The sequence below is a fragment of the Mesoplodon densirostris genome, chromosome 18 (assembly GCF_025265405.1).
Source record: "Mesoplodon densirostris isolate mMesDen1 chromosome 18, mMesDen1 primary haplotype, whole genome shotgun sequence".
Taxonomy (NCBI): domain Eukaryota; kingdom Metazoa; phylum Chordata; class Mammalia; order Artiodactyla; family Ziphiidae; genus Mesoplodon; species Mesoplodon densirostris.
Window position 1 is genome coordinate 25,850,837 of NC_082678.1, and position 25,966 is coordinate 25,876,802.

Below are 25,966 nucleotides of genomic sequence, written 5' to 3' on the forward strand. Positions count from 1 at the left end.
CTTCACCTCACGGACCGGTGTGAAGATTAACTGCAGTGGTATGGAGGGGCTTAGCGGAGTGCCTGGTAGGTGGTAAGCACTCACTGAGGCTGAGCTCTCACTATGATCAGCATTGTCATTAACAGTCTATGATCTCGCGGCTGGACCCCTGAATGTTTCTCCTCACACAGGCAGTCTTTCTGTAAGCTGTGTCAACCAGAGGCCAGGATTTTAGAGGTCAAACCCCTGCCCAGCTCAGGGGTCTCTTCCTGGCCATGCATCAGCTTCTTGGACACACCCCAAAAGAGGCCCCTGGTGACTTGAGAAAGGAGATGCAGAAGCCCGCGAGGCATGTAGGGGCTCCAGCCTGGAGTGCCGGCCCTGGGGTGGAGGGGGTGTGGGTAGGCGGTCCCCAAATCCCACGTGTCCTCTGTGGCAGCCACACACCCCTTAGCCTCTTTTCTTTTCTTTTTTTTTTTGTGGTACGTGGGCCTCTCACTGTCGCAGCCTCTCCCGTTGCGGAGCACAGGCTCCGGACGCACAGGCTCAGCGGCCATGGCTCACGGGCCCAGCCGCTCCACAGCACGTGGGATCTTCCCAGACTGGGGCACGAACCCGTGTCCCCTGCATCGGCAGACGGACTCTCAACCACTGCGCCACCAGGGAAGCCCCCCTTAGCCTCTTAATAGTCACCTGTAAATCGACCTACTTCTGCTGTTCCTACTTAAGTATACTTATTTTGTAAATGACAATGTAACTGGAAAATCTTTATTACCTGCCATTAATAGAAGGGAAAACTAAAAGGGTACAGTGACAACAGCACCACAGTCAAATCCAGCTGGGTTTTTTGTCTTCTCGAGGCTAGTCTTGGATTTGCAAGCATCGGAAAGGTGTTAAAGACTTACTAACCCCAGACAGAGCTTTTCTTCTAGACCTCACTGGGGGGATGGAAAGAGAATTGATAAGGAAAAGTGTGGGATGATGCGAGGCTCAGGAACCACCGGAGATCTTCCTGCCGTTTGGGGCATGGTGGGGTTCAGGGCTGGAGCGCTCGCCTGGGCGGTGGGCTCCAGAGGCCCCAAGCAGGGCATCCCCGACGTGTCCCTCGGCCGGTTCCCCCCAGACCCCCAGGACGAGGACCCATTCACCCCCTGCCCCCCGGTGACCGGCCCGCCCGGTGCAAGGACAGAGGCTACGCAGTCTGTGTCCCCCGGGGTCCTTCCAGGCCCAGAAGGAAGATGCTCGCACAGCCGGGCCCCAGCTGCCTGCCCCTCGCCCCTTCCAGCTCAGGTCCCCCGCGGAGAGCATCTGCAGTCACATCAGGGCCATCTCTCCTCGCCCCCACCCCCCAACAGCGTGCTTCTGGCTCCAGGAGCGAAGACGGCCCTGAAACCCGAGGAGCAGCCGTCCTCGGCGAGGCGCCGGGATGGGCATTAATAGAAGCTTCTGCAGGCCGCTGACACGTCTGGGCAGCTGCTCAGCCCGGCCAGCGCCCCTCCGCCCACGGCCGGCCCCCTCCGGCCCCGCCGGGCACACTGAACAGCTGCCGCCGCCCCAGCGCGACCGCCTCCTGCCCGGGAGGACGTGGCCGCCGGGCCTGCCCCAGCGCCCGCCGCTCCGTGGCCGCCATGTCCCAGACCAAAGCCCCAAAGGTCCGCCTGACCCTCCTGTGCATCCTGGCGGGCATCGTGCTGGCCCTGGTGGCCGTGGTGACCGACCACTGGGCCGTGCTGAGCCCCCACGCAGAGCACAGCAACGCCAGCTGCCAGGCGGCGCACTTCGGCCTCTGGCGGATTTGCACCAAGCGGATCATCCCGGGCGACAACAGGGACAGGAGCTGCGGACCCATCACCCTGCCTGGGGGTAACGTACCCTCCCCTGACCCCTCCTGCCCTTCCTGGTCCCTCCGGGGAAGGCCGCCCGCCCGTGGGCCCGGGGGCGCGAGCTGGGCGGCGTGCGGTTCAGCCGGTGGCCCGCGCCAGGCCCGGCAGCGAGGGCGTCCGGCTGCAGCTGGTTGCGTCCGGCTGGGGCTCGGGGCTCGGCGCCCAGGGCAGAGGTTTGGATGGGCGGACAGAGGCTCAGGAAAGGAGCTACACTAGGGCTCCGGGTGCGCCCGGCCCCACCCTCTCCCTGCAAACACAGGCCCCTGTCCTCAGGTGAAAGGGATCCCCGGCGCGGGGGAGGGGGGCGGTTCATTCTCCAGCCTCCAGGCTGCAGTGTAGACAGGATCGGCCACAGAGCTTACAGGGCCCTGTGCAAAATGAACTCCTTGTCATGATTATTAAGAATTTCAAGACGGCAAGAGCAGAACACGAAACCAAGTGGGAGTCCCTCCTGGGCACGGGCCATGAGCAACGGCCCGGCTTGCATGTTTGTGCAGCAGCCACCTGCCTTTTTGCCAGAACTGTGGGTCCTTTGCGCATCCTCCCTGACCTAGGACCCCTTCGGAATTAGAAAGTGTTTCCTTCCACTGTGATTTAAATGCCGTCCTCGATTTCCTGCCATGTGAGCGAAGCGCACATTGAAGGAGAACTCTTTGTCCAGAACACCCTGTACGAGGGTGACTAGTCTGTTCTGCAGACGTGGAGCCCTCCCCATTCATAGCGAATAGAGTGGGTGCTGAGGAATCAGAGGCCACGACCCCCAAAGGACTATGGGGGTTGACAAAGGCCATCACAGCCTCTGCTTCTTCCTATAAAATACGGATCTTGGGCTCAGCAACATAAAGTCCCTTCCGGTGCTTACAGCTGTCACTCCAAGGTGACAGTGGACCAGGGTGAGTGCAGCATCCCACCTGGTTTTCAGAATTATTCCCTCTGTTATCAGATGGGCTGTTCCTGGAGCCCTTACCTTCAAGAAAGTCACCGCTAAGTCCCCGAAGATCTTGCGGTCCATGTGGGGAGGAAGGTGCCCAAACCCCTTTCCGCCACTTGGCTCCTTTCTCTTCCTTCCCCTCCTGCTGTGGCTCCAGGAAACCCCTGCCCTGCTTGCTCCTACCCGGAAGACTCATAAACACCCAGCTCTCTTGGAAACACCAAGTCCCAGGCCTGAGGGCTTTAACAGGCATGGACATGTGCTTGAAGGGTATCACATAGCCCAGATGCTCACGCCCCTCAGCCACTGCTGAGCACACCCATAAACAGGTGCCTCATCCAGCCAACCCCGCTGTGCAGGGCAGGGCAGGGCAGGGTCTCCAGGGACCATGCATGGGAACGCACTGTTAAGGTCCTGTCCACCTGTCCTTGGCGCCAGCCTTTTAAAGCCTGGTGAGTTTACAGAGCAGAAGAAGACAGAGGTGAGGTGAGTCTATACAAGGAGAGACAGGCGGGAGGGAGGCGAGTGGACCAGCCACGGGGGACGAGCCGGCATGGTTTGGCCTTGAGCCTGAGCAGAGTCTGTCTCCAGGCTGTCTTATCCTGGTCCAGAGAGAACCATACCTTCCATACTTATGAGCACTGCCTTACCCCCAACAAGCTTCCGAAGTGTATTCCTGCCTTCTTCCCTCCTTTCTCTGCAAGTGGACTTTTTCCTTCCCCACCCACCCTTCCTGTGCTCTGTTGGATCACTCTTTTCCAGAGGGAGGAACAGAGTTCATTTGTTTTCGCTCATTTATTAACAACAACATCAACAACTGCAAATACAAACATAGCACTGTCTGCCAAACATTTTTTTCCTAAATATTTATTTTATTTATTTATTTTTATCAGCGTTGGGTCTTAGTTGCAGCACATGGGATCTTCGTTGCAGCAAGCAGGCTCTCTAGTTGTGGCGTGCAGGTTCCAGAGCACGTGGGCTCTGTAGTTTGTGGCACATGGGCTCTCCACTTGAGGCGTGAGAGCTCAGTAGTTGCAGCACGTGGGCTTAGTTGCCCCGCAGCATGTGGGATCTTAGTTCCCCGACCAGGGATCCAACCTGTGTCCCCTGCATTGGAAGGCAGATTCTCAACAACTGGGCCACCAGGGAAGTCCCCCAAACATTGTTTTTTAAGTGCCTTACATATATTAACTTTGGATGACATCAGAAAAAATGTCAGAGTAAGAACCTCCAAAAATCCTCTTCTCCATAAAAACAATGAGAACATTAGCCAAAATGGTCAGAATAAACTTTTTCAGAACTCTATAAATTAACCAGTCTTGCAGCAATCCAGCAAGTGCTTATTCAAGAAAAACTGGTGAATCTCAGTGGGAACAATGAGCTTTGTGGTGTCTTAATGTGCACTATTCCTGTTCTCCCCTCCCTGACTCTGTCATAGCCTTGAAAACCAACAGCTGTGTGAGAAAAGAGAGAGAGAGAGAGAGAGAGAGAGAGAGAGGAGGAGGAAAGGAAGAAAGGAAGGAAAGGAAGGGAGGGAGGGAGGGAGGGAAAGAAAAAAAGACTAAGGCAGAAATGTAGGCTATTTAGCTGAGTGCTTGGTTCTCTGCTTAGCACAAAGCCCCTCAGTAAAGACTGGGAGATGTGTTGGTTCCAAGCATTTTAGGAAATCTCTGTGAGCTGACCACCAAACTAATTGAGCAGAGATTTCACTGACCGTACATGAATACAGACTTCACAAAATTAATTCAGAAATATCACTTAACAAGCAACCTACAGCCACAGGAGCAAACCCTGGGGAAGGGTGGACATCTAATTTCCAGCATTGCTACATTATATTGTTTACAATGTTGAGTTTTAAATTTTAAATTTAAAAAGTTACAAGGCATGCAAAGAACTAAAAAAGCATGGCACATACATGGGGTGGGGGTCGGGATGGGGGATGCAGCCAATAGACCCTTAAGGAGGCCCAGATATTGGACTTACTAGATAAAGATTTTAAATCAGCTATTTTAGATACAAAGAACTGAAAGAAACCATGTTTAAAGAACTAAAATGAAGATGAGAATGATATCTCATGAAATAGAGAATATCAATAAAGAGATATAAACGATTTTTAAAAGACCCAAGAGAAATTCCGGAGTTTTGAAGTACAACAGCTGAAATGAAAAATTCTCTAGAGGGGTTATATAGCAGATAGGAGAAAAAAACCAGTGAACCTGAAGATAGGTCAATTGAGATTAGCTAGTCTAAGGAACAGACAGGAAAGAAAAATGAAGAAAAATGAACAGAGCGTCAGAGACCTGTGGGACAGTATCACATGTATTAACATATGCATAATAGCAGTCTCAAAAAAAGAGGAGAGAGGGGGAGAGATGGGGGCGGGGGAGGAGCAGGAAGGTTACGTGAAAAATAATGGCTAAAAATTTCCCAAATTTGATGAAAAACATTAATCTACAAATTCATGAAGCTTAATGAACTCCAAGCAGGATAAATTCATACCTAGGCACGTCGTAATCAAACCATTGAAAGATAAAGACACAGAATTTTGTAAGCAACAAGAGGAAGCAACTCATCACATACAAGAAATTCTTAGTAAGATTAAACAGCTTATTTTTCCTAGAAACCATGGAGGCCAGAAGGCAGTGGGATGACAGATGCTGACAGATAGATAGATAGATAGATGATAGATAGACAGTAATCAGGATCATCAGATCCTCACAAAATCCTTTACAAGGTCCATACTATTATCATCAGCCAATCTTACAGATAAAGAAAACAAGGGACTAAGAAGTAGAGTAACTTGACCAAGGTCACACAATTACCACGGCAGAGCAGCCAGGACTCATACACCTAAAATTCACCTTAGTTGCTACATTATACTACTTATTACAACCACCCGGTGAGGAGGCTTGGATTCTACAGGGGGTCCTCATTCTACGTGTGAGGAAACTGAGGCTCAGAGGCGTCTTCCCAAGGCTAAAGTCTCAAATCCAGAGTTTCTTTGCTCTGCAGCCCCTCCCCACACCCTCCACTGCACATACAAACACCGGTCCCAAAAGCTGCTGACCCAAGCAAACACATTGGAGACCAACTTTGACATGACATGATTTAGAGGAAGCTGGTGAAATAGAGGAACATTTTCCATAGAAAGCTGGAGGCTCTGAGGACACAAATGGTCTAATTTGGGTTTTCCACTGACCACGAGTCTTAGAAGGACTGCCACGCACAACATCAGCATCTGAGGTCAATTCCAATGTCTCCAGAATGAGAGCAGGGGCTTCCCAGTTGTCAGAAGAGGTTGCCTGTCTGAAAGCCCAAATGAATCCTCAGAAGGGTCATCCCTTGCCCTTGGGCTGGGTGGAGTGTTGTTTCTTTGCAGACTCTACCTCTTTAGCACAGGGCAGCAGCAGTGCCCAGTTTCTCTAGTGGCCCATCTTCTCTTCCAGTACGTGGGGCAGGACTGGAGTCAAATGAAAGAACATGACATTCCTGACCCCAAGAATCTCAGAGGCTCCCTTTCCCACCCGCAGGAGGCCATGCTGGAGACTGGCCATAACTAGACTTTTCCCCCATACAACAGCAATGCTCTGAAGCTCTGGGGTCAGGTCTTGAGGATTTCTCCAACCCCTTTCAATCAGAGGGATGGGGGAACACAGAGCGCAGAGAAACCACTCATTGGGAGCATCAAGAACTTCTTTTACAAAAAGGGTGAAGACAACCCTGGCATTGGTGCAAGTAACGAGTGGGTGACACATTTCTTCCGACCCCCAGAGCACTTGTTCCCTTGGTTTTGTGCAAATCAACGAGGTTTTTTTTTGTTTGTTTTTTTGTTGTTAATATATTAAAGTCTGCATCAACCAGCATTGGGTTGATACATTCTCAGTGATAACCCAGAGGCATCCCCTAATCATACAAGCTGTTCCAACTATCGGAGAAAGATTTATATTAACTCGAGTTCAGCTTGGAGTTAAATGTGCCTCTGTTCTAGTTCTTTGAAATTGGCACAGATATGGTTCTGCGTAGATAGTCCCTCCCTTAATCAGAATCTTTGGTGAGCTGAATAGTCCGACCCCAATAACTGATTTACGACCTTTTTTTTTAAGGAATAATCCACTTAAAGTTTTTAGATCACTGAGTCTTACGACTGTCCATGGTAGACATTTCTGAAACACAGAAAAAAAGAAATGCAAATGTGAAAATCACTGTGAGCCATTTGCAGACGCAAGGAGGCCGGAGGAGCCTTGGAGCTCAATTCTGGTCCCAGGTCACCACCCAGGCGTTGGTACCTACGCCAACCAGGTCCAAAACACTTGCTCCTTCTGCCCAGTGAAGGGGCTGGAGCCCAAGAGGCAAAGCTGCAGGTGCTGAGCAGGTGGATGTAGACCGGGCGCAGCGGGCAGAGGTGAGCAGGCTCACGGTCTGCACGCAGGCTCTCCCTCCCGCCTGCTACCCACGCAGGGCCCATCTCGAATGTCCCTGCTTTACAAGTTGCCCTTGATGCGGTTCCCCCAGACAGCACCCAGGCTAAGGGGCGGGGGTGGGGACTGCCCATCCCAACAGGACCCTGGGCAGTTCTTGAGTGACACTGGCAGGTGCCCGAGCTGATTTATCCCGAATGGGACCGCAGAGGGGCTGTGGTCTCCAATGGGCAGCCACGGGGCCCTGCAGCGGACGCTTCTCCTGGTTCAGCGCAGAGGCTGCTGGCCTTCCTCGTGTGCTGAGTCCAAGAGAGCAGACGGGGTTGGCTCACCCATCCTCAAGCCCGAGGACCAGCCACATGAGAGAGAAGCTGAGCCTTCCAGGTGCCCTGCGTGGGTGCCCCCCAGCGCCCATGTGAGAGAGCACTGGAGAGAGGAGGGGGGGGGAGGGGAAGACTGCACCTGGGCCCACGTCCCCACCCCTGAGTCTGCAGGGTGGCTCCCCCAGGAGCCCGGTGTTTGTCTGATGGGGGGCTGACACCTCGAACGCTGCCTGTGCAAGAGGAGCCTTGGCAACGCGGACCTGCCAGACAGCTGGGCCTTGGCCGGGCTCTCGATGGGCCTTTATCTCCGGGCCTTTCGTGCTGAACGAAGGCTTTTAACTGGCTTGTGCGTCGTCAGGGAGGGAACTGACCGTGAAACATACTTGAATTCAGTCAGTTCTTTTCAGAGGGTTTTCAATGACGACTGAGATTGGCCCTTAAAGAAAGAGACAGAAGTTTTCCTCTGTCCGGAGGGAGACATGAGGAGACCTGTGACTTCGCACGAGCCATTTTGAAGCAGGGATTCAAGAGAATCTGTAGCTAATAATCTAACAAATATAAGAGGGTTCCATTATGCTTTAAAATAACACCAGAAGCTGCGAGAGAGAAAAGCACAGCATTACTCCTGAATCACCAGCGGCAGTCACACACCCCAGGTAACTCAGCTCAAAAGGAAAGTGATTTAAATATAGAAGCTCAAAGAAAAGGCTGTTTACCTCATGGAACATTTACTGCTGCTAAACCAGGCTCCATCTCCTGGGGTCACTCTCTCCCTGGACTTAGGGGAGCAGCAGTAACCCTGATATTGGGGGAGGGGAAATGGAGGCCACAGGCTTCAGTGGAACAAGATTATACAGGTCAGGCAGACGGAAGCCTGGACCCCTATGAAAGCTATGACTTCGCAAACCTCAGGTTTGTTTCCAAAAGAAACTAGGCATCAAACACCTGGTGATCATTTGAATGTAGGTAAAGAAATGGATGCACAAACTAGATGCCATATAAACTAGGAGGAGAGATGTTTTTCTATTGAGGTTCAAGGATCTGCAGGAAAAAGAATTCAATGAAGGGCCTCACAGAAATAAAAAGCAATCTAATTTAGTTTTTTTTTATAAAGAAACAAAATAGTATAAAGTAACCCATTCATCTACTTCCTAAATCAAGAGTATAGAATATTAAACTGTATTCAATAAGCAATAAGACTATCCTTTGATTTTATAGTATATCTAGTTAGAAGAGAGATTAAAGGAGAAGAACGGAAGAGAAATTATATTGAAAATCAGTGTGAATTTCTTTGTTCTGAGTTCTTCCTCTGCCCCCCATCAAATCCATATTTTTGGTCCTACTGCCAGCACAGATCTTCTATGGCTTTTCTGACACTAATCAGCTGGGCCAAGCAGCTCACCTGGGGAGGTCTTATCTGGGCTGTTTCTATGGCCACAGGCATTGAGGGCCTAATGAAATGAGCTTTTGGTCACGTTTGGCCCTCAGTTAGAGGTTCTCTGCCCTTCCCCCAAGTCCATATAGAGGGCCGACTCAGAAAAGCCCTTTGAAGGGCATTTTAAGGGACGGGGAGCCAGGCTTCTAAACCTGGATAAACATCAGAATCTCCTGGAAAGTTCTTGAAAAACACTTTGCTTCCCAGGTCACACCCAGTGCCTCAGGGTGGGCCTGGATGCAGATAAGAAACCCAGCCCTAGACTGGATGTGAACCAGGGTTTCTCAACCTCACCACTACTGACATTTGGGGGCCTGTAATTCTGTGTTGTAGGGGGCTGTTCTGTACATGGTAGGATGCTCAGCACAGCCCGGGCCTCTACCCACTGGATGCCGGTAGCAGCCCTGCCCAGTTGTGACATAAAAATGTCTTCAGACACCACCCAGTGTCCTCTGGGGACAGAATCAGCCCTGGCTGAGAACCACTGTTTGGCCCTTGCTTGACCACGGGTCCTGTACCCCCTAACAGATGAGTTGAGCTCTGGGCCTCAGTTTCGCTGTCTGCCTAATGGGCTCAGTACCCCAGTGCTCTCTGCCCCCTGGACTCAATCAGCCTCAGCTCCCTGATGATCTCCCAGCCTCTTATGCAACCCTCTTGCCTACCAATGTTTTGGTCTAAGGGTTGGTTTCAGCCCAGAGGCAGGGTTTGGGGAGCAGAAGCCCCCTGGGGAACTGCACCCGCCCTCTCTCAGCTGAGTCCCTGCCCCGGCTGCAGCCCTTTCTCTCAACTCATAGGCCGTCTCCCTCCTTTGCAGAGAAAAACTGTTCCTACTTCAGACATTTTAACCCAGGCGAGAGCTCGGAGATCTTCGAAGTTACCACTCAGAAAGGTGAGCCTGTGTGGAGAGCAGGGAGGGGAGGAAAAGTGGCTCCCGTCACGCAGCTGAACCGGAAAATCACAGGTGCAAACGCCCCGACTTCCGGATCTTGACGATGAGCAGCCCCTCCCGATGCAGCTGAGCAGCAGCCTGGTCACCCTCTGAGCCCCGTGACAGCATCGTCCATCTCCAGGCACCCTGAGCGTCCCTGCATAAGGGCTCGGGCGAGGTTGTAAAAGAGACTTGCCTGGTAGCTCCCCAAGGGCAGAAGGAGTCCATTTTCCCACAGAGCCCAAGGGACGCCACAGTCACAGGAGCTCTGACAATGGAACAAGGACGCAACATCCCTGTGATGGTCTGCAGGGCTGGCGGCTCAGAGTGTGCGGGGAGTCTGTCTGAGTCCCTCCCTCGCCTATAAGTCGCTCTTCGAGAAGCAGAGGGTGGGGACTGGGGCAGATGCGTGAGGGCCCCTGAGGCACACGTGCCCTGGGGGGCCTTGTGGGAACCACCGAGCTCGGAGGCACCCCCTGGACTGAGTAGAGACCCACATGTGCATGTGTACAGAAGACTGCACGCGGCATGGGTATGCACACATACGCACACGCGCACATGCACACACATGCAAACACGCACGCATGCACACATATGCACAGGTGCACACACTCTGGCACACACAGACGCAGATCCTCTTGGGCACCGAGCTCTGTAACAAGCCACACTCCGTCATCCGTCCAGAGGCTGCTTGTCAGTCCCAGGACAGACCACGCCAACCTGAGTGCCACCTTCTGCCCTGACACTCGGAGGAAGGTTTCTGCTCCAGAAAGGTCTCCAGCCGCAAATCTCACGCTTCCTTCCAAGGCCTCTGCCCCTGGAGGGAGGAACTTCAGTTTGGTGCCTGACCTGCGAGAAGGAATTAGGCCGTGTGCACATCCTGGTCCCACCCCTTAGCCACTGTGCGACTCTGAAGGAGTGATTTAATCTCTCGGACCTTAGTTTTCTCACCTGGGAAAAGGGAATAGTAGAATGTGGTACTGTCACTTACCTGGCTGTAGGCACAACCAGTGGTGATGAAAGGTGCAGGGGATGAGGCCCCTTCTGAGGTCCCGGCATCCCTGCCCTCTCGTGTGCCACAGAGTATAGCATCTCGGCCGCAGCCATTGCCATCTTCAGCCTGGGCTTCGTCATCGTGGGAACCATCTGCGTGCTCCTGTCCTTCCGGAAGAAGCGGGACTACCTGCTGAGGCCAGCATCCATGTTCTACGTCTTTGCGGGTAGGATGGGGGCTCCTGTCCGGGTGCCGGGTCTGCGGGGATGCTTCGACCCCATTCTCATGCCTGCCTGGGGCCTCGGTGTGGACAGATTCCCAGGCTCCACCCAGGGGCAAGCTTGCCCAGGGCTTCAGCCACGGCAGGTGGGCCGGGAGGGGTTAGATCTCGGCAATTTGTCCATTTCTTACCAAGACTTAATCCTCAAGGCACGGAGGATGCTAATTACTCACAAAAATTTAAATTAACTTTAAAATAGTGCTAACGAAAGAAGGAACGAAAGGCCGTTAAAGGCAAAGGGCGCACTTTTGCAGCTTCCCGATTGGAACCTCAGTCTCGGGGCCGTTTCATGCCCCCCGCCCCTCCCCCGGCCGGGCCTCCACCTTGAAGCCCACGTGGAAGCCCCAGCGGTCGCGGGGGCGGGGGGGCGCCCGGGGCCCTGAGTCCAGCTCTGCCCCCAGGTCTCTGCCTCTTCGTCTCGGTGGAGGTCACACGGCAGTCGGTGAAGCGCATGATCGACAGCGAGGACACCGTCTGGATCAAGTACTACTACTCCTGGTCCTTCGCCTGCGCCTGCGCGGCCTTCGTCCTCCTCTTCCTCGGCGGCCTTGCCCTCCTGCTCTTCTCCCTGCCGCGGATGCCCCAGAACCCCTGGGAGTCCTGCATGGACGCCGAGCCCGAGCACTAGCCCTCCTGGGCTCCGACCCTCGGGGCTGTCCCCCAAGGAAGCTGAGTCCAGCCCAGAACATTCTAGAAGGAGGCGGGAGCGTTACTTCTCCCCGTTCCCACCTGCCCCTCCCCCCCGGCAGCACAGCTGCTCGCCCTGTCTGAGCACTTCTCTGGGCGGTGAACCCAGCAAGGGGCGGTGGTCCAGACCTGCCCCACTCAGGAGGAAGGCAGGTGCACAGGCGCTGGGAGAGGCGCGACCTCCCGCTGGAGTTCCCGGCTGTCCTTGATAAGTCCACCGACTGTCCTCTGTGGCTCGTCAACCTGTTCTGGGTGTTCAGCTGTGTGAATGGCCAGACCCTCTCTCCTTCCTGGTGACCCGAACAGCCCCTCCTTGGCTTCTGGGAGACCCAACAAGCAGTTTTTAACTGGTTAGACTCTGACTGTGGTTTGAAATAAAACCTCTTCAAAAACTTGCTTTTTCCTTGGCCTTGCGTAGAAATTGTTGGGTTCCTGACCATAGCCCCGGGGCCCCTTGACCCAGCAGGGGAAGTGAAGGCATAGCCCCCGGGGATGATGAGGACTTTTGTGCGAATGAGAGGGACAGAGGGTCTGCTTACCAACGAGACTTAGAGGTTCTGAATTCCAATTTGTAACTCTGGGCCCTGGGATTGTCTTTGGGAGAAACCAGAGGCGGTCTGACTAGCCAAGGGCGTTAAAAATAAAGAGGGTTATTTCCAGAGCTCCTGGCATGCTAGGCATCCCAGTGCTAACACAGCACTCCAGCCGCGCAGCTGCAAGGGTCTGATTTCAGACACTGGGTTTTCGTTGCAATGAACATCAGGAAGCAGGACTTAGCAGCTAGACACGTAGGACCACCTGGAGTCTCATAATTTACACCCTCGCGCCTTCAAACCTCATCGTACTCGGCCAGCCCTCAGAGAAGGTAAGTCAGACACGGTGGGCAGAGAGGACCCCCCTGCCCTTTGCCTCCATCGTGCACCAGAGGTCCATGTCAAGACATTTCTTGCAGAGAAGGGTCAGCAAACCACTGGCCATGGGTCAACCTGGGGCCCGTTGCCTGCTAAGAATGGTTTCTATGGTTTTAAATAGTTAAGAAAAATCGAAAGAAGAAAAAGATTTTGTGATGTGAAAATTTCATGAAATGCAAATTTCAGTGTCCATAAGCAAAGTTTTCTCAGAACTGCCAAAGATAAACAAGGCCACAATTAAAGTGGTCAGGACAGATTTTAATCAGTCGGGCACTACTGCAGCAGGAAGAGCCTGGGATGAATTGAACTCAACTGTGTGCACAGAGGTGACCGGGAGTCTTAAAGGGTGAGCGAGGGAGGGGTGAGGAGGGCTGCACAGAGTCGGAGAAGCCAAAGACCGCGAAGGGCTGGAAGGGGCTGGGCGAACTGGAGATGATGGAGGTTAGGCGCCGACCCTCTCACAGAGGCTGGGAGACAAGGGCTCTGTCCTCAGGTGTTGGCTGGAACAAACAGCAAACTCTTCAGGCAGCCTTGAATTTTCTCAGGCAGACACTTCAAGGGGGGCTGGGGTCATCCTAGGGGTGCGGCCTTGAGCTCTTAGAAACTATGTTAGTGTCTGTTCGCATCGTTCTAGGCCAAGATGGCGTGGAGAGGAGGGCTGGGAGTGGCCTGGCTGGAATCTTGTCCAGGAGCGAGTCCACCAAGACACAGCCACGCCCCTCCGATGGCTAATTCCTGCTTCCAGGCCGGGTTAAGACTGGCCTGCAATGTCAGAAATACTTACTGTCTGGTCCTGCTCTGAAGTAACTACTCTCATCAGCCAGCTTATTAACCCCTAGCTGTTCGCATCTGTAAAGTGAGAGGAAAGAAACTCGATCGTTCTGCTGAGAACAATTTAAAAGGGAGGACCCGGAGGCTGGGGCGTCTGGGTAGCGACCACGGTGGGGCTGGTGAAGATCGCCCTCTGACATCTCAGGGCTCCGGGCTGCGCTTGGAGGGGCCGACAGAGTCCAGCCCAGCCTGCTTTTGAGTCCGGGAACGTGCACATGCCCCATGCGTGGCTGTGAAGCCAAAAGGGTCAAGGAGAGCAGGGGTGACACTAGAGGGTGGGCGCTGCCGAGAAGGGCGGGTGGCGGGTGAGACCCAGAGGAGGCTGCTCAGCCCCCCGTGGTCCTGCAGCCAAGGGCGGGGCGCGTCCCGAGGATGCGAAAGTAGAGCCTGAGAGCCACTCGCTCCGGGTGAGCGACTAGGAGATCCGAGTCTGCGCCAGCCTGGGCGTTGGGGCCACGGTTTGTGAGTAAGAAGGGTGTTGTCGTCCCACAAACTCTATTTTGGAGTCCAGTATTATTGTTTTTATTATCATTATTACTTTTAGGGGAAGTAGACTGGTGTGTGTTTTGTATTTCCACTTAGATAGCTGTATTTTTAGCAGCCAAAATCACTCTGTATGGAATATCCACTGAATATTCCGCTCCATCGCAGAATACATTGGTTTCCCAGCGTCCAGCTCTTTCGAGAGACATGTAAGCAGGCCTGGAACTGCTCTGCAGAGGGGGGTCGGCCGGCTCCAGCCAGGCAGCACACAGCCGCATCTGCTCCAGCTTCTGCTGTGGGAAGAAGACAGCTCAGCTCGACAGAGCAAAACAGAGCCCAGCGCTGAAAAACAAAGAGATCAACGAAACCAATGAGGGAAGACGTCTTTTTGTCTCCAGTCCGCTCACCGATGCTCGCTGGGAAGGACGATGTGATGGGTGGGGCTCAGGATTCGGGGCGTCCCTGGGCTTCACTGTGGCACTTGGCCAGGGGGCCTGCCGATGGGCCCGCAGCAGGACACCGCGCCACCGGCTCTGAGGCGGGCAGTTAGCAGCCAAGCGGGACGGGCACGAACGGAAAAATCATCAAACCCTCAGGTTCCAAAAGCTTTCACTTTCTCAGCTGTCTAAGATTCATCAGATCCCATGAGGTAAGGGAGCCAGGACAAGCAACTCAGTCAAGATAAATAATATTTAAGTGTGAGACTTTTTAAGAAATGTGGTGAAACAGACACAGCCTAAAATCTACCATCTGAATTATTTTTAAGTGCCCAGCTCAGTCATGTTACACATCATTGTGCAGCCAGTCCCCATGACGCTTTTCATCTCCTAAACAGAAACTCTGTCCCCTTTAACAGCTCCCCGCCCATCCCAGCCACCATCTACTTTCTGTTTCTCTGAATTTGACTACTCTGGTGCCTCATATGAGTGGAATCGTACACTATTTGTTCTCTTGTGTCTGTCTTATTTCACCTAGCTTAATGTCCTCGAGGTTCATCCATGTTGTAGCCTGTGTCAGAATTTCATTCCTCTTTAAGCCTGAATAATACTTCACTGTATGGATACATCAGATTTGTTTACGCATTCAGGCATCAATGGACACTTGGGTTGCTTCCACCTCTTGGCTATTGTGAATAATGCTGCTATGAACATGGATGTACAAATATGGCTTTGGGAGCTTGCTTTACGTTCTTTTGGATAGGTGATGTGTGATTTTTTTAAATAAAAATTATTGCAAAGTATCCAGGATGAAGACAGCATCAAACTTTTAAATAGAGACTGGATCCATATTACTGATTCTTCCTTTTTATTCCTCTCCTGTGGCCATTGTACAGAGGAAAAAACTGAAGACCTCAGAAGGACTTGCTTCCCAAGATCTGGTTAACTGGTGCCAGAACAGGAATGAGAACAAGGCTGATGGTTTCCCACCTGTGTAACCAGGGTCCTGTCCAGTCCTCACTTAGCCTCTGCCCAGGTAACTAGGGGACCGAGAGACGTGGCACCCTCTCCTTGGCTAACACATAATGGGGAAAACCCCTAGTGGTTTGGTCCTTATTATTCCCTCCTTGGGATTGTACATTTCAATTCTGTTACCTCTATTTTTCCTGACTGCCCCAATAAAGAGGGGTTTTAATCACATCCTACTGCAATATTTCCCCTGCTGGTGTGACTTGTTCCATTTTGATGAAATATTTTATTTACCAATTCATTTCTAATTTATACCCTGCCTGCTTTCAGAAAAGATCTGAAGTGGAGACAAGGTATGAATGAATCCACGATGTGGAACCGATTAAGCCTCGGGGCTGCAGTTGCCGTGGCCTCCTTCAGGCCCCGTTTCACAGCCTCACTCAGTAGCAGCCACCGAGGCCGCAAGTTAACGGCCACCCCGGCCATCGGTCCAGCCTGGCGAAGAAAGTTCCTTAAGGTAATTGCCATTACAAGGAGCGATACTTCTTCTTCCGCCTTTGCTCCTGACAAGTTTCTGGCCTGAATGTGAAAGCCCTGACCTCCTGGAAATGCTCCTTGATTTGGCTTTAAACCTGCCTCTTGCTCTGCCCACGAACGGCCCTGGTAGCCCCAGGGATGAATGGAGTTCGGGGGATTGGTCTGCAAGCACAGTCTGAGCGTTCTCACCCCTGACTTTGAAGAGCTCAAAACAAGTATCCAAGTCACTGATTTAAGCAGCTAACACCCTTCCCGCCCGGTCCTGCCAGGCTGAGGCAGTCGGAAGCCAACCTACACCACGCTTTGAACAGAGGGTCTTAGGGTGACCCCGCGCGTGCTTCAAGCACCAAATGAAGCTAACAAAATAAGGACACAGTCTACCGAGAAACGTCCAAGAGGCAGGGAGGTGGCAGCGTATGATCCTCTCCATTTAAGGTGGAGGAAAATGAGGAAAGGGAACCAACGGCCAAGTTGGTTGATGGAAGCTTCTCCCTCTTACTTTCTTCAGGTAGTTAGAAGGCGTCTCACGACCAGAAACGGCAGCCTGTAAAGCGTGCCGAGACGCGCTCAGGACGGCACAGGCTCCGGTTGACAGTCGTCACTCTTGTCATTTCCTCATTCAGGGTCTGCTTGAAGCACAGGGCGGAAAGCTTATCCACCGCCGACCCCAGGCCCGGCGCACACTAGGCACCTGAAAGGATGGAGAGGGGGGAGGACGGGAAATAAGTTGCTCTGGGGGACGCATGTAGGGTTTGGTGTGGAGGAAAGACGAATGGGGCTGCGTCCCATCTGAACCGACCAGGGCGCTGAGCCAGGGTCTCCTGGGCTCAGGTGTCCCCTCAGTCGCCCTCATCTCGAGGCCCTGCTCTGTGCTGCCTGCACAAAGTAGGGGCTGTGGTAGGAAGAATCCAGACTAGGGCTGCTGTCAACCTGCTCTGGGCCTCAGTCCCTCACCTGTGAACATTAACAAACTCCTGCGAGACCAGAACACGTGTTAGACTAACTCATCGTTATGCTCCCTCCACTTCTGCGGTTCTCTACGTCTATTAATACCAGGAGATGCACGAAGTGGTCTCATACTTCAGGAACATAAATCTCACATTTTAAAATTCACCATGAAACACACGTGAAATGGTAAGACGGCCTTTGACCTGGCTGAGCGCTTGACATGTGTTCTCTCTCCTAAGCCTTGCAACAGCCGTGTGTTCACTTTTATTCCCATTCAACAGATGAACAAACTGAGACTCAGCAAGGCTGAGTAGCTAACCTAGAGGCACACAGCAGAGGAAAGAAGGAGAGCCAGGCTCCTGTCTGCTTCCTTCCAGAAGCTGAGCTGTTAGCTGTCTTGCTGGCTAGTATGAGACAGTCTTGCCAGGCCCCAGTTTTCTGGAGAGACCAAGGGTTCCCGGAGGTTCCCTGTGAGCTGTGCAGATATTGGACTCCAATTTATTCTGACTGGAACAAAACCCAGCGTGGACTTACCTGTGTTATGTGCATCATTCTGGTATGTATATTAAAGACCTTCAAAGAGTGGAAACGTGTGCTCCTGAGGAAGCCTTAAAACAAAGTTTCTTCGGCCATTTCTCTGCATACATTTCAACTTCTTGTCTGTGTTTCATGAATTAGGATTGTCAGTTCTGCATTGGTCTTTGGAAAATTCAGGCCTGTGCATGTCTGCTCAGACACGACGGTGCAGGCAAATATGCTACTGCTTATCTTTATAAATCACAACGTTTGCTCACATTGCCCAACGAAAGCAAGGAAAATAAATTAGTGTTAGATTTAGATGTCAGACTGCATCTGTCTTTCATAAACTCCATTTTCCAATATTTGTGTTCCTCAAAATATCATCATCGCCCTTACAAATTGATTTTACAAGAAGCTGTTACAGAATGTGTTTACTAAATAAATTTATAAAAGTAAAAAAATATGTTTTGTATATTACATATTTAGGGCTGAGAAATTTAGGTTCTAACATAGGACTTTGTTAGAAAAAAGAATGCTGCTGCTTAAAATTTTTGGAAACCACCGACAATCGTTTAATCACTAGGTGATCTTCAAGCTCTCTAGTTCCGTTCAGTGAAGCAGTCCAAACTTGTCAGAGTTCAAGAAAGAAAGATAGCCTTAAAATAGAGTTTACATCGCTTGTCTCACGGAAGGCCAGGGAGGGTCTCTGAGGGGGAAGTGCTACGATAAAGGCATACGAACAGAGATGCGCATGAGAGACGATGGCTAAGGGGCAGAGGCTACAGGCAGGGAAGTAGCTAGAAAGCCTCAGGTAGGGGAGTAAGTGTCCCTTCCTTCAGATCTGCCGCCTGGTCTTTTGTCTCCCCCGTCAACCGACAAGAGTCTCGAAACCATGATCCTTCTCCACGTCTCGTGTCACCGCCGACTGACTTTGCATTCATTTCCCAAGCCACGCGCTGGTCCCATGCCCCGCGCCACGGAACGAGCCCTCCTGAAGGTCACCGGGGACCCCTCCGTTGCCAGTGGCACCCTACGACTCCTTTCTGTAGGAGTTTGTACTTCGGGCCTCTGCTTCCGCTTCCTCCCTAAGATTCGCTGAATTTTCCCTCTGTATCGGCCCTTCTTGTGGTAGTCATTCTGCCACCCGCCCCTTAAACCTGCATGTTTCCAAGGTTTTTGTCTTGGACCTTCTCAGCTCATAATACAACTCCCGAGAAGTTTCACTCCCTTCCAGGCTGTCAGCTGCCTAGGGCCACGGTCCCCGCTGCCTCTGTGCCGGTGTCAGTGCTGGTGTGCTGCGGTGCTTCCCGCAGGGACGCGCACCCTAACCTGCCCTCCCTTGCTTGCTCCCTCATTTCGATGGCCCTGCATCCCCTCACCCACCCACGCCGAGAAGCCCTGTGGTTTCTTTGGCTCCTGGGCACACCTCACAGAGTCCACTTCCGAGACGACTCGCAAATCCACATCTTGTTCCCCTGCCGCCGCGAGGCCCGGCTCTCCTACCTTGTCTCTGCCGCTTGTGCCCTGAGCACTGGCCGCCCTGGAGGATGTGGTTTCCCAAACATGCTGAGCCGGCTGACGTCTCTCCCACAGGGTGTCCATCACTTAAGCAAGTGCACACTCACTGAGTGTGTCTGGTTCCTATTCTGAGACCACCCACTGTCGTCGGTCTGTGGCTCCCTCACCACAGCTCCCATTACTCTGACTTTGGTTGTCTGGTTTACCTCTTAGAAGGACCCTTGTGATAACACTGGGTCCATCCAGATAATCCAGGCTAAGCTCCCGTCTCAAGATCCTTAGCTTAATCACATCTGCTGAGTCCCTTTTTCCATATAAAGTACTAGGTCCCAGGGGTTCGGCTGTGGACATCTTCGGGAACCGTTATCCTGTCTACCCCACTAAAGACAACACTGTGTGAGAAGCACTGTGCTAAACCAGGACATGACCTGGTCCTGGACAAAAATCAGAGATGGTCCCTCGGGAGCTGAGAGTTCAATCGTGGGTGATTTGAAAGTAAGGCGTAAGTGCTACGCGCTTTAGGTGGGCTCCTCGGCCGCACGTGGCCCGCCCCCTTTCTGAAGCTGTCGGAGTCCGGCTTATTCCCCAGGACCCAGCTTGGACATCACGAGGTGACACATCCTCCAACCACTCTGTGCAAAACCTATGCTTTCTTCCTTCTTGTGCCCTTAACGTTGTGCTCATACCCCCAGTTCTGACCCGTTCTGTGTGGCTCCCTGTGCCTGCCTGCCTTGCTGGATTATATTTTCCTCTGAATCATCCGGCAGCTAGAAACTTCCCCAGCCCAGTCACGTGCTCTGCACAGCGTACAGCATACAGCGCCCTCGGGATGTGTTGGTACATCGGACGAGTGCGTGAACTAGAAAAGGGCCGGGAGGAGTGTGTGCAAAGATGCTACAAAGAAGCATCAGGAAGTGCAGTAAGAAGGCCTCTAGAGCTCATTCGGGATCTGGTCCCCTGGCCTCTGGGGTCCCGTGCTCGGCCTGAGCCCGTGTTCCCTACAGCGGCGCGTGCGGCTGCGTGTCCCTGGGTGAGACGGTCTTCTGAGCTGGAGCACGTCAGCCCTTAAGAACGGACGGGTTTCTGCCGTACACCTGAAACTAACAGAATACTGTAAATCAACTGTATGGCAGTTAAAAAGAAAAAAAGGAACGGATGGCTTTCCACAAGGGCTTTGCTGGATGATTCAAAATTACCTTTAATGACACTAGATCACAAATTTTTTTCAAAATAGTGTCTCTTCCACTCTGCTAACAGAACCAACCCAGTAGGAATTATCTGGGTCTTAGAAGGCCTCTAGAGTCACAGGGAGATTTGATTCCTCAGGTAAAGCCTCTCTACTTACACACCTGCCAATAGTTCCCTGTTGCTTTGGTCCTAGGTCACCACTCCCTTTAAGCCCAGTCACCAGGTTAAGAGGACTGAATCCTCAAAACTTTCTCTTCCAAGAGGAGCCTCAGCCGAGAGCGCCCGCTTCTCTTTCGCTTTGTAAAAACACGTGCATGTCTGGGTTCCAAAGAGACAGAAGACTTAACAGCAGGTGGGCTTGCCGAGCAGGCCCAGAGACAAGCCACCCACTCCCCGGACTCCAGGCCCTTCCCTTTTGGCTGCCACTCACAGCAGGAGGGCTTGTCAGCTGAGGCCTCCGATTACATTTCTGTTCAATTAGTGAGCAAAGGGCACTGAACCACATTCTCCTCTGTTTCCCTCTGCAGGGGAGCCCAGAGTGGGAGCCACGCCCACTTTCCAGAGCTCTCAGATGGTTCACCCCATCGTCTAACTAGCGCCCTTTCTTCTCAGGAATTAGCCGTGCAGTTTCCCGAGCCGATGGTTCAAATCAATTTGCAGAGCGTCTGTTTTAATGAGCTAAGAATGGGGAGATACCACAGACTTTGCAACTGCAGCTCCTCTCCAATCTATTTATCTCCCTCTGTGGATGTAAAATCAACCAGAGGTTCAGACAAAGGGGAATTTCATCACTTTCCCAGAAGTTTGCATGTAGGAATATGCCTACAGACGGGGATACACTAAAGTAGGCAGCATCCACCAAAACTGACGTAACCATGGTGAAGTTGTCAAACCAAGGCTTCTAACAGTGATACCTGGTGAATGCCAATGCTTTGTCATCGCTCAGAGAGCAGAGCGGAGTAGGCGGGGATGTGACTGCACAGGACAGCTCACTCCTGCACCCCAGGCCATCACCCCTGCCCACGGTTATCATCTGGCCACACCACAGTGGCAAAGGGCATGGGGAGGGGGGAGTGTCCTGAAGTTCTTCTCTCAATCAAACCCTCTGAGCCAGTTCAGCAGGCATTCGAGGGCCTGCTCTGTAAAAACTACAGTCAGTACTGTAGGTTTTGGGGTCTTAGGACAAGATCTCTGTCACCCAGAAACTCACAAGCTCCTAACTCTAATATAAAAACTGTGATAACATAGATATAAGCCCATTAAGGAGGCACAGAGGATAAGGGAACTAATTCCAACTGGGGAGTATGGGAGGTGGAACTGGGGAGTATGGGAGGTGGAATTTACAGAGTCTTGAATAATAACTAACGCTCCCCAAAGTAGACCTGGGGGGGTCTGAGCGCTGAAGGGAGTGCTCCAAACAAAGTAGAGAAGCAAGAAGGTCAAGGGTTCATCCAGGCGAGGAATGGCAAGCTGTCTGATTTAGGGGACTGTGTGCAGTGCTCAGGAGTAAGACACGGGGGTGTCTCCAAAGTGCAGCTAAGAAATTCAGGGTGCGATGGGCAACCACCGAGGGCTTCTCAGGAAGAGTGGCACCATTGGATCCGTTTCAGAAAGGTAACTCGGGCTGCAGTTGTTAGGATGAGCTGGAACTGAGGCTATGCAATCAAGATGGGGTCTTCACGTCCGAAGAGAGGATTTCCATCCATTTGGGAAGTGGTTCGTTAGGACAGTACCACTGTGTGAATCAAGTGGCAGAGCCCATTACAGACCCAGGGCTCTTCAGCCCCAATACCACAGCGGCATCAGAATGTTCCAGTTTAACCAAGCTGAGTGCAAGCAAGTCTCCATTCCACCACCCCCTCCACGAGGCCAACTTTCCATTCTCACGCTTGACCTGCACTCCATACAGTCCTCGCTTTGCAGTTTTGATGAAATTACATTTTCCCAATAACTTTCACACTAATATCATTCTCAGAAAAACGCTTCAAAGGCTTCAAATAATGCATAGGAATTAACACCTGAGACAGTCTCTTATTTGCATTTTCCCACTGATGATGGGGCTTCGTTTACTTCCTGTCGAGCAGATGGCAGCCCAGGGAGTCTTCCAAAGCCATTTGATTTATCTGTAAAGAAGTGTGTTTCTTTCCAAAATCCAGAGATGATTTATGTTGTATCAGATCAAGTCAAACAAAGCAAGATACCTAGCTTAAAAACGGATTCACTGCAATGAGTAAGAATTAGAAATTGTCCTTATGAAAGGCTGACTGCCCTATCTTCTTACATTTGCACACTTGAAGCACAGAATATTCAAGTTAGATTTATGGTGCCACATTAATGGGGTGTTAAAAATAAAAGAGCCAGGGCACACAAAGCATCCTTTGGCCTGCTAATGCTTCTCAAAATCGTATCATGGCAGATGCAAAGAATTATTTCCCCAACAAAAATAAGACCCTGACTCAGGGCAATTTTCTGCACAGCCGGCATCTGGAGGGGAGGGGCAGGGGTGGGGAGGGAGCAATGCATGCCATGCACCCCTGTGAAGTGTGTTATTATTATACCTTCATAATATACTGATACCAAGTAGGTTTACAAGTTCTGAAATGAATTCTGGGCTCCACAAGCCCAGCATCAACAAGGGACTTGTTGAGACCAATTCATGATCACTATTTTTAATTCCTAAGAACCACGTTGAATGACAATTTGAAAAGGGCTCATTTTCTCACTGATCACTGATGATCTTTAAACTTTCAGGTAACACTTGAAGCCTTTAGGCCTTTGCTTCTGCTGAAGTTCAGAGATACAAGTAAAGTTGCAAACTTCTGGAAACTATAGAGTCACAATTTTACAAATGAATGTTGAGCTCTGTTACTTTAGCTGGTTTTACTGATTAATATCATGAATAAAATCAAAGTGCTGTGCTTAACTTCTGTCAGACCTTTGCTCTTAAAAGGAAGCAGAGGATTGTGGTTCACACATAACAAACAGATCTCCAAATTATTAAAAAGGCATTTTATTATAAATACATTTTAGTTGTAGCAGTAAAATACATTTTGTGTTACCATGAATCTTTTAAAACAAAAGAACTTCACTGAGACAATGATCACAACGTAGGAATTATAGACCTCCAAACTGAGAACTTGTTCTAAGGAACCAAAGCGACTGAAGTAATTCTAAAACTAAGTTAAAAAAGAAAATGACAAAAAAGGAAGAAAATAAAAACCCTAGAGAGTGGCTTTGGGGTTATTTTATGGTACAAAGTCATTTTTACTTTTAAGCATAAACTCTTTAGGTATTAGAACTCTCAGATGAGGTATCATTAACTGCAAAGAAAAAAATAATAATTTTGTTATAATTTTGCCATAAATTATGATTATTAGATGGCTGTACAACTGGTACTTTTAAGAGATGGAAACTGATCATCTCAGTTTTATGTAACCTTCCTTTGGAAGGCTTGCCAAAATAAGACCCAGTATAAATTTGCCAAGTGATTGTATGAAGTTAGCTGAACAAGTTTAGATAAGAACTGTATTCTTGAAGCATTAAAAAAACAAAAACAAAAACAAAACCTGTATCACTAATGACAGAACCCTTTAATAAGATGCAAAACCCATTACCTTTATAATTGAGAGGAGAGGTATTTTAATCACTGGAGTTACCTAGGATACAACTACTACACTTAACCAGTACCTTCATGGGTTTCAAAGAATCAGGTGGGATGACTGGCACAGAAAGCGGATACAGTACAATGTCATAACACGGGTTTATAGGAAGTAGGCATGGTCTGGATATGTAAAAATCCAAGACTCTTGCTCTGTATGGGGTGGGGGGGCAGGCTGAGAAACGTTCAGGTGTAACTGACATGTCAGGACTTCATCCTGGACCAAAGAGCCCTCTGACTAGCTGAAAGACAGAGAGGTCTTCACATCCAAGGCATCGTGCAAAGAATAAATAAACTGAGCCTCCCTATGAGTGGGAATTGGATAAAGGAACCTGTGCTGAACATACAAACAACCCCACCAAAGGTTACCTTGCCTTTCAAGGAGGAAGTACTGTTTCAAGAATTCCAAAGCTGTGTGTTCTATGATGCTTATCATACGGTCTACATCTAAGTCATTCTATAATCTATTACCTTAAAAATAATTTCTTCTCTTTCGAAATGTCTCGGTAAATTCAAAGCCAAACAAAAAACCAGAGGCAGAGACCAATACCCCTCAAGCTGCACTCCAGGGGGAATATTAACAACAATAGCACGCGAATTTTAAAATATCCAAAGACCTGTAGGTTTATTATACTGTAGGCAGTTTCTTTCTCAAAAATAACTTGCTCATACATGTGCTCCTATGGTTTATGAATAACTCATGCTGTGTAGGTGGTAGATTCCTCTAGACTTTTTTTGCAAACATATATAGGTTTTTTTAAAGGTAGCAAAGTAATCAGAGACAATTATCAATTTTCCACCATATACAACAATTCAGGCTCCCCTAACACCTACCGGCATGGCAGAGAATCCAAAATAACTTTGTTAACCTGAGAAACACATAATTTGAAAAGCAAATCCTTTGCCCTCACCTCCCTCATCCCCCAAAACATAAAAACTACGACTACATCATTTGGGGATTATCTATCGTTTTCCATGCGTCAGGTCACTGCCATCTTAGGACGGGGCCTCCGGTACCTAGGGCCTCGATAAACGCAAAGTGCATTCTCGTGACAGTCAGATGGCTTCCTTCCACAATCCTCATCTCCGCGTGTATGGAGCGTCGAGTTTGACTCTAAGCGCTCCAAACAAATGCACAGCTTCCAGACCAAAGCCCAGGCTGCAGTGTACACAAAACCAAACTCACCCTACAAATGCGAGAGCTCCGGCCCCGTCACGGGGTGAGCACTGAGGGGCGGGGGTGGTGGTGGTGGTGGTAGCCGCCCCCCAAAGGGCCCGGCACTCCACGGAGGTCTTTCTCCATGAATGTCCCCGTCGCGGCATCAGAATTATAAAAATGTCTCAAGAGATCAGTTTTGTACACTGAGTAAATAAATGCATGACTGAAAACACCCTCAGACTTCCTCTAGACCCGTGGTTCTCAAAGTGTGGTACCTGGACCAGCAGCATCAGTGTTGCCTGGGAACTTGTTGTAAATGCAGATGATCAGGCTCCAGACTGGAATCAGAAACTGTGGGGCAGGTCCAGCAGCCTGTATTTTAACAAGGCCTCCAGGTAATTCTGACGCTGGCTAAAGTTCGAGATCCACTAGCTCTATCCTGCTCAAAATTTGCATATCTTAAAACAGGACATATTTGTAAACAGATACTCCTTCTATTCTGTGTTGAAACCTATGGAATTTGCCCCTTCCCCTCAACTGCTCAAACATAAAAAAAAAAAAAAAAAAAAAAACTAATGATGAAATTTATTTCAAAACATCAAAACAAAAATTTTCAGTAATATTGGTTTCCCCTCCTATACACAGTTCTAAGGCAGGCAGTCACATGCTAGTATGCAAAATAAAACACAGAAGACACCTCATATATGAGATGTAGAAACAGCTAAAAAGACTCCCGAAGAATATAATGAAAATTCCGTAATATTGTTTAATGAACTTATAGAATTATATAAAACTTACTATGCTTTATGCTTAATATTCGTATCAAAATAAAATCTCTCTGTTGAACAAATTGCAAATAAAGTCTGGTCTAATACATTACTGAAACTGTAAGTACATGAATGTCTCTGGGTTTTCTTAACACTCCAGTTTTAGAAGCTTTAGACTAATAC

At 50.3% G+C, this 25,966-nt stretch overlaps 1 protein-coding gene across 1 annotated transcript; it reads left to right on the forward strand.

Moving 5' to 3' along the window:
- Positions 1-1,607: 1,607 nt before the first annotated feature.
- CACNG1 (calcium voltage-gated channel auxiliary subunit gamma 1) lies at positions 1,608-11,799 on the forward strand. The gene is made up of 4 exons (XM_060082618.1): positions 1,608-1,842; positions 9,784-9,858; positions 10,980-11,117; positions 11,573-11,799. The coding sequence occupies exons 1-4, from the start codon at positions 1,608-1,610 to the stop codon at positions 11,797-11,799; spliced, it is 675 nt and encodes a 224-aa protein (XP_059938601.1).
- Positions 11,800-25,966: the final 14,167 nt, after the last annotated feature.

Excerpts from the sequence above, each read along its gene's own strand:
- CACNG1 (XM_060082618.1), top strand. The coding sequence starts at position 1,608 with ATGTCCCAGACCAAAGCCCCAAAGGTCCGCCTGACCCTCCTGTGCATC. Across the intron at positions 1,843-9,783 it reads ACCCATCACCCTGCCTGGGG|AGAAAAACTGTTCCTACTTC; the intron begins GTAACGTACCCT and ends CCTCCTTTGCAG. Across the intron at positions 9,859-10,979 it reads CGAAGTTACCACTCAGAAAG|AGTATAGCATCTCGGCCGCA; the intron begins GTGAGCCTGTGT and ends CGTGTGCCACAG.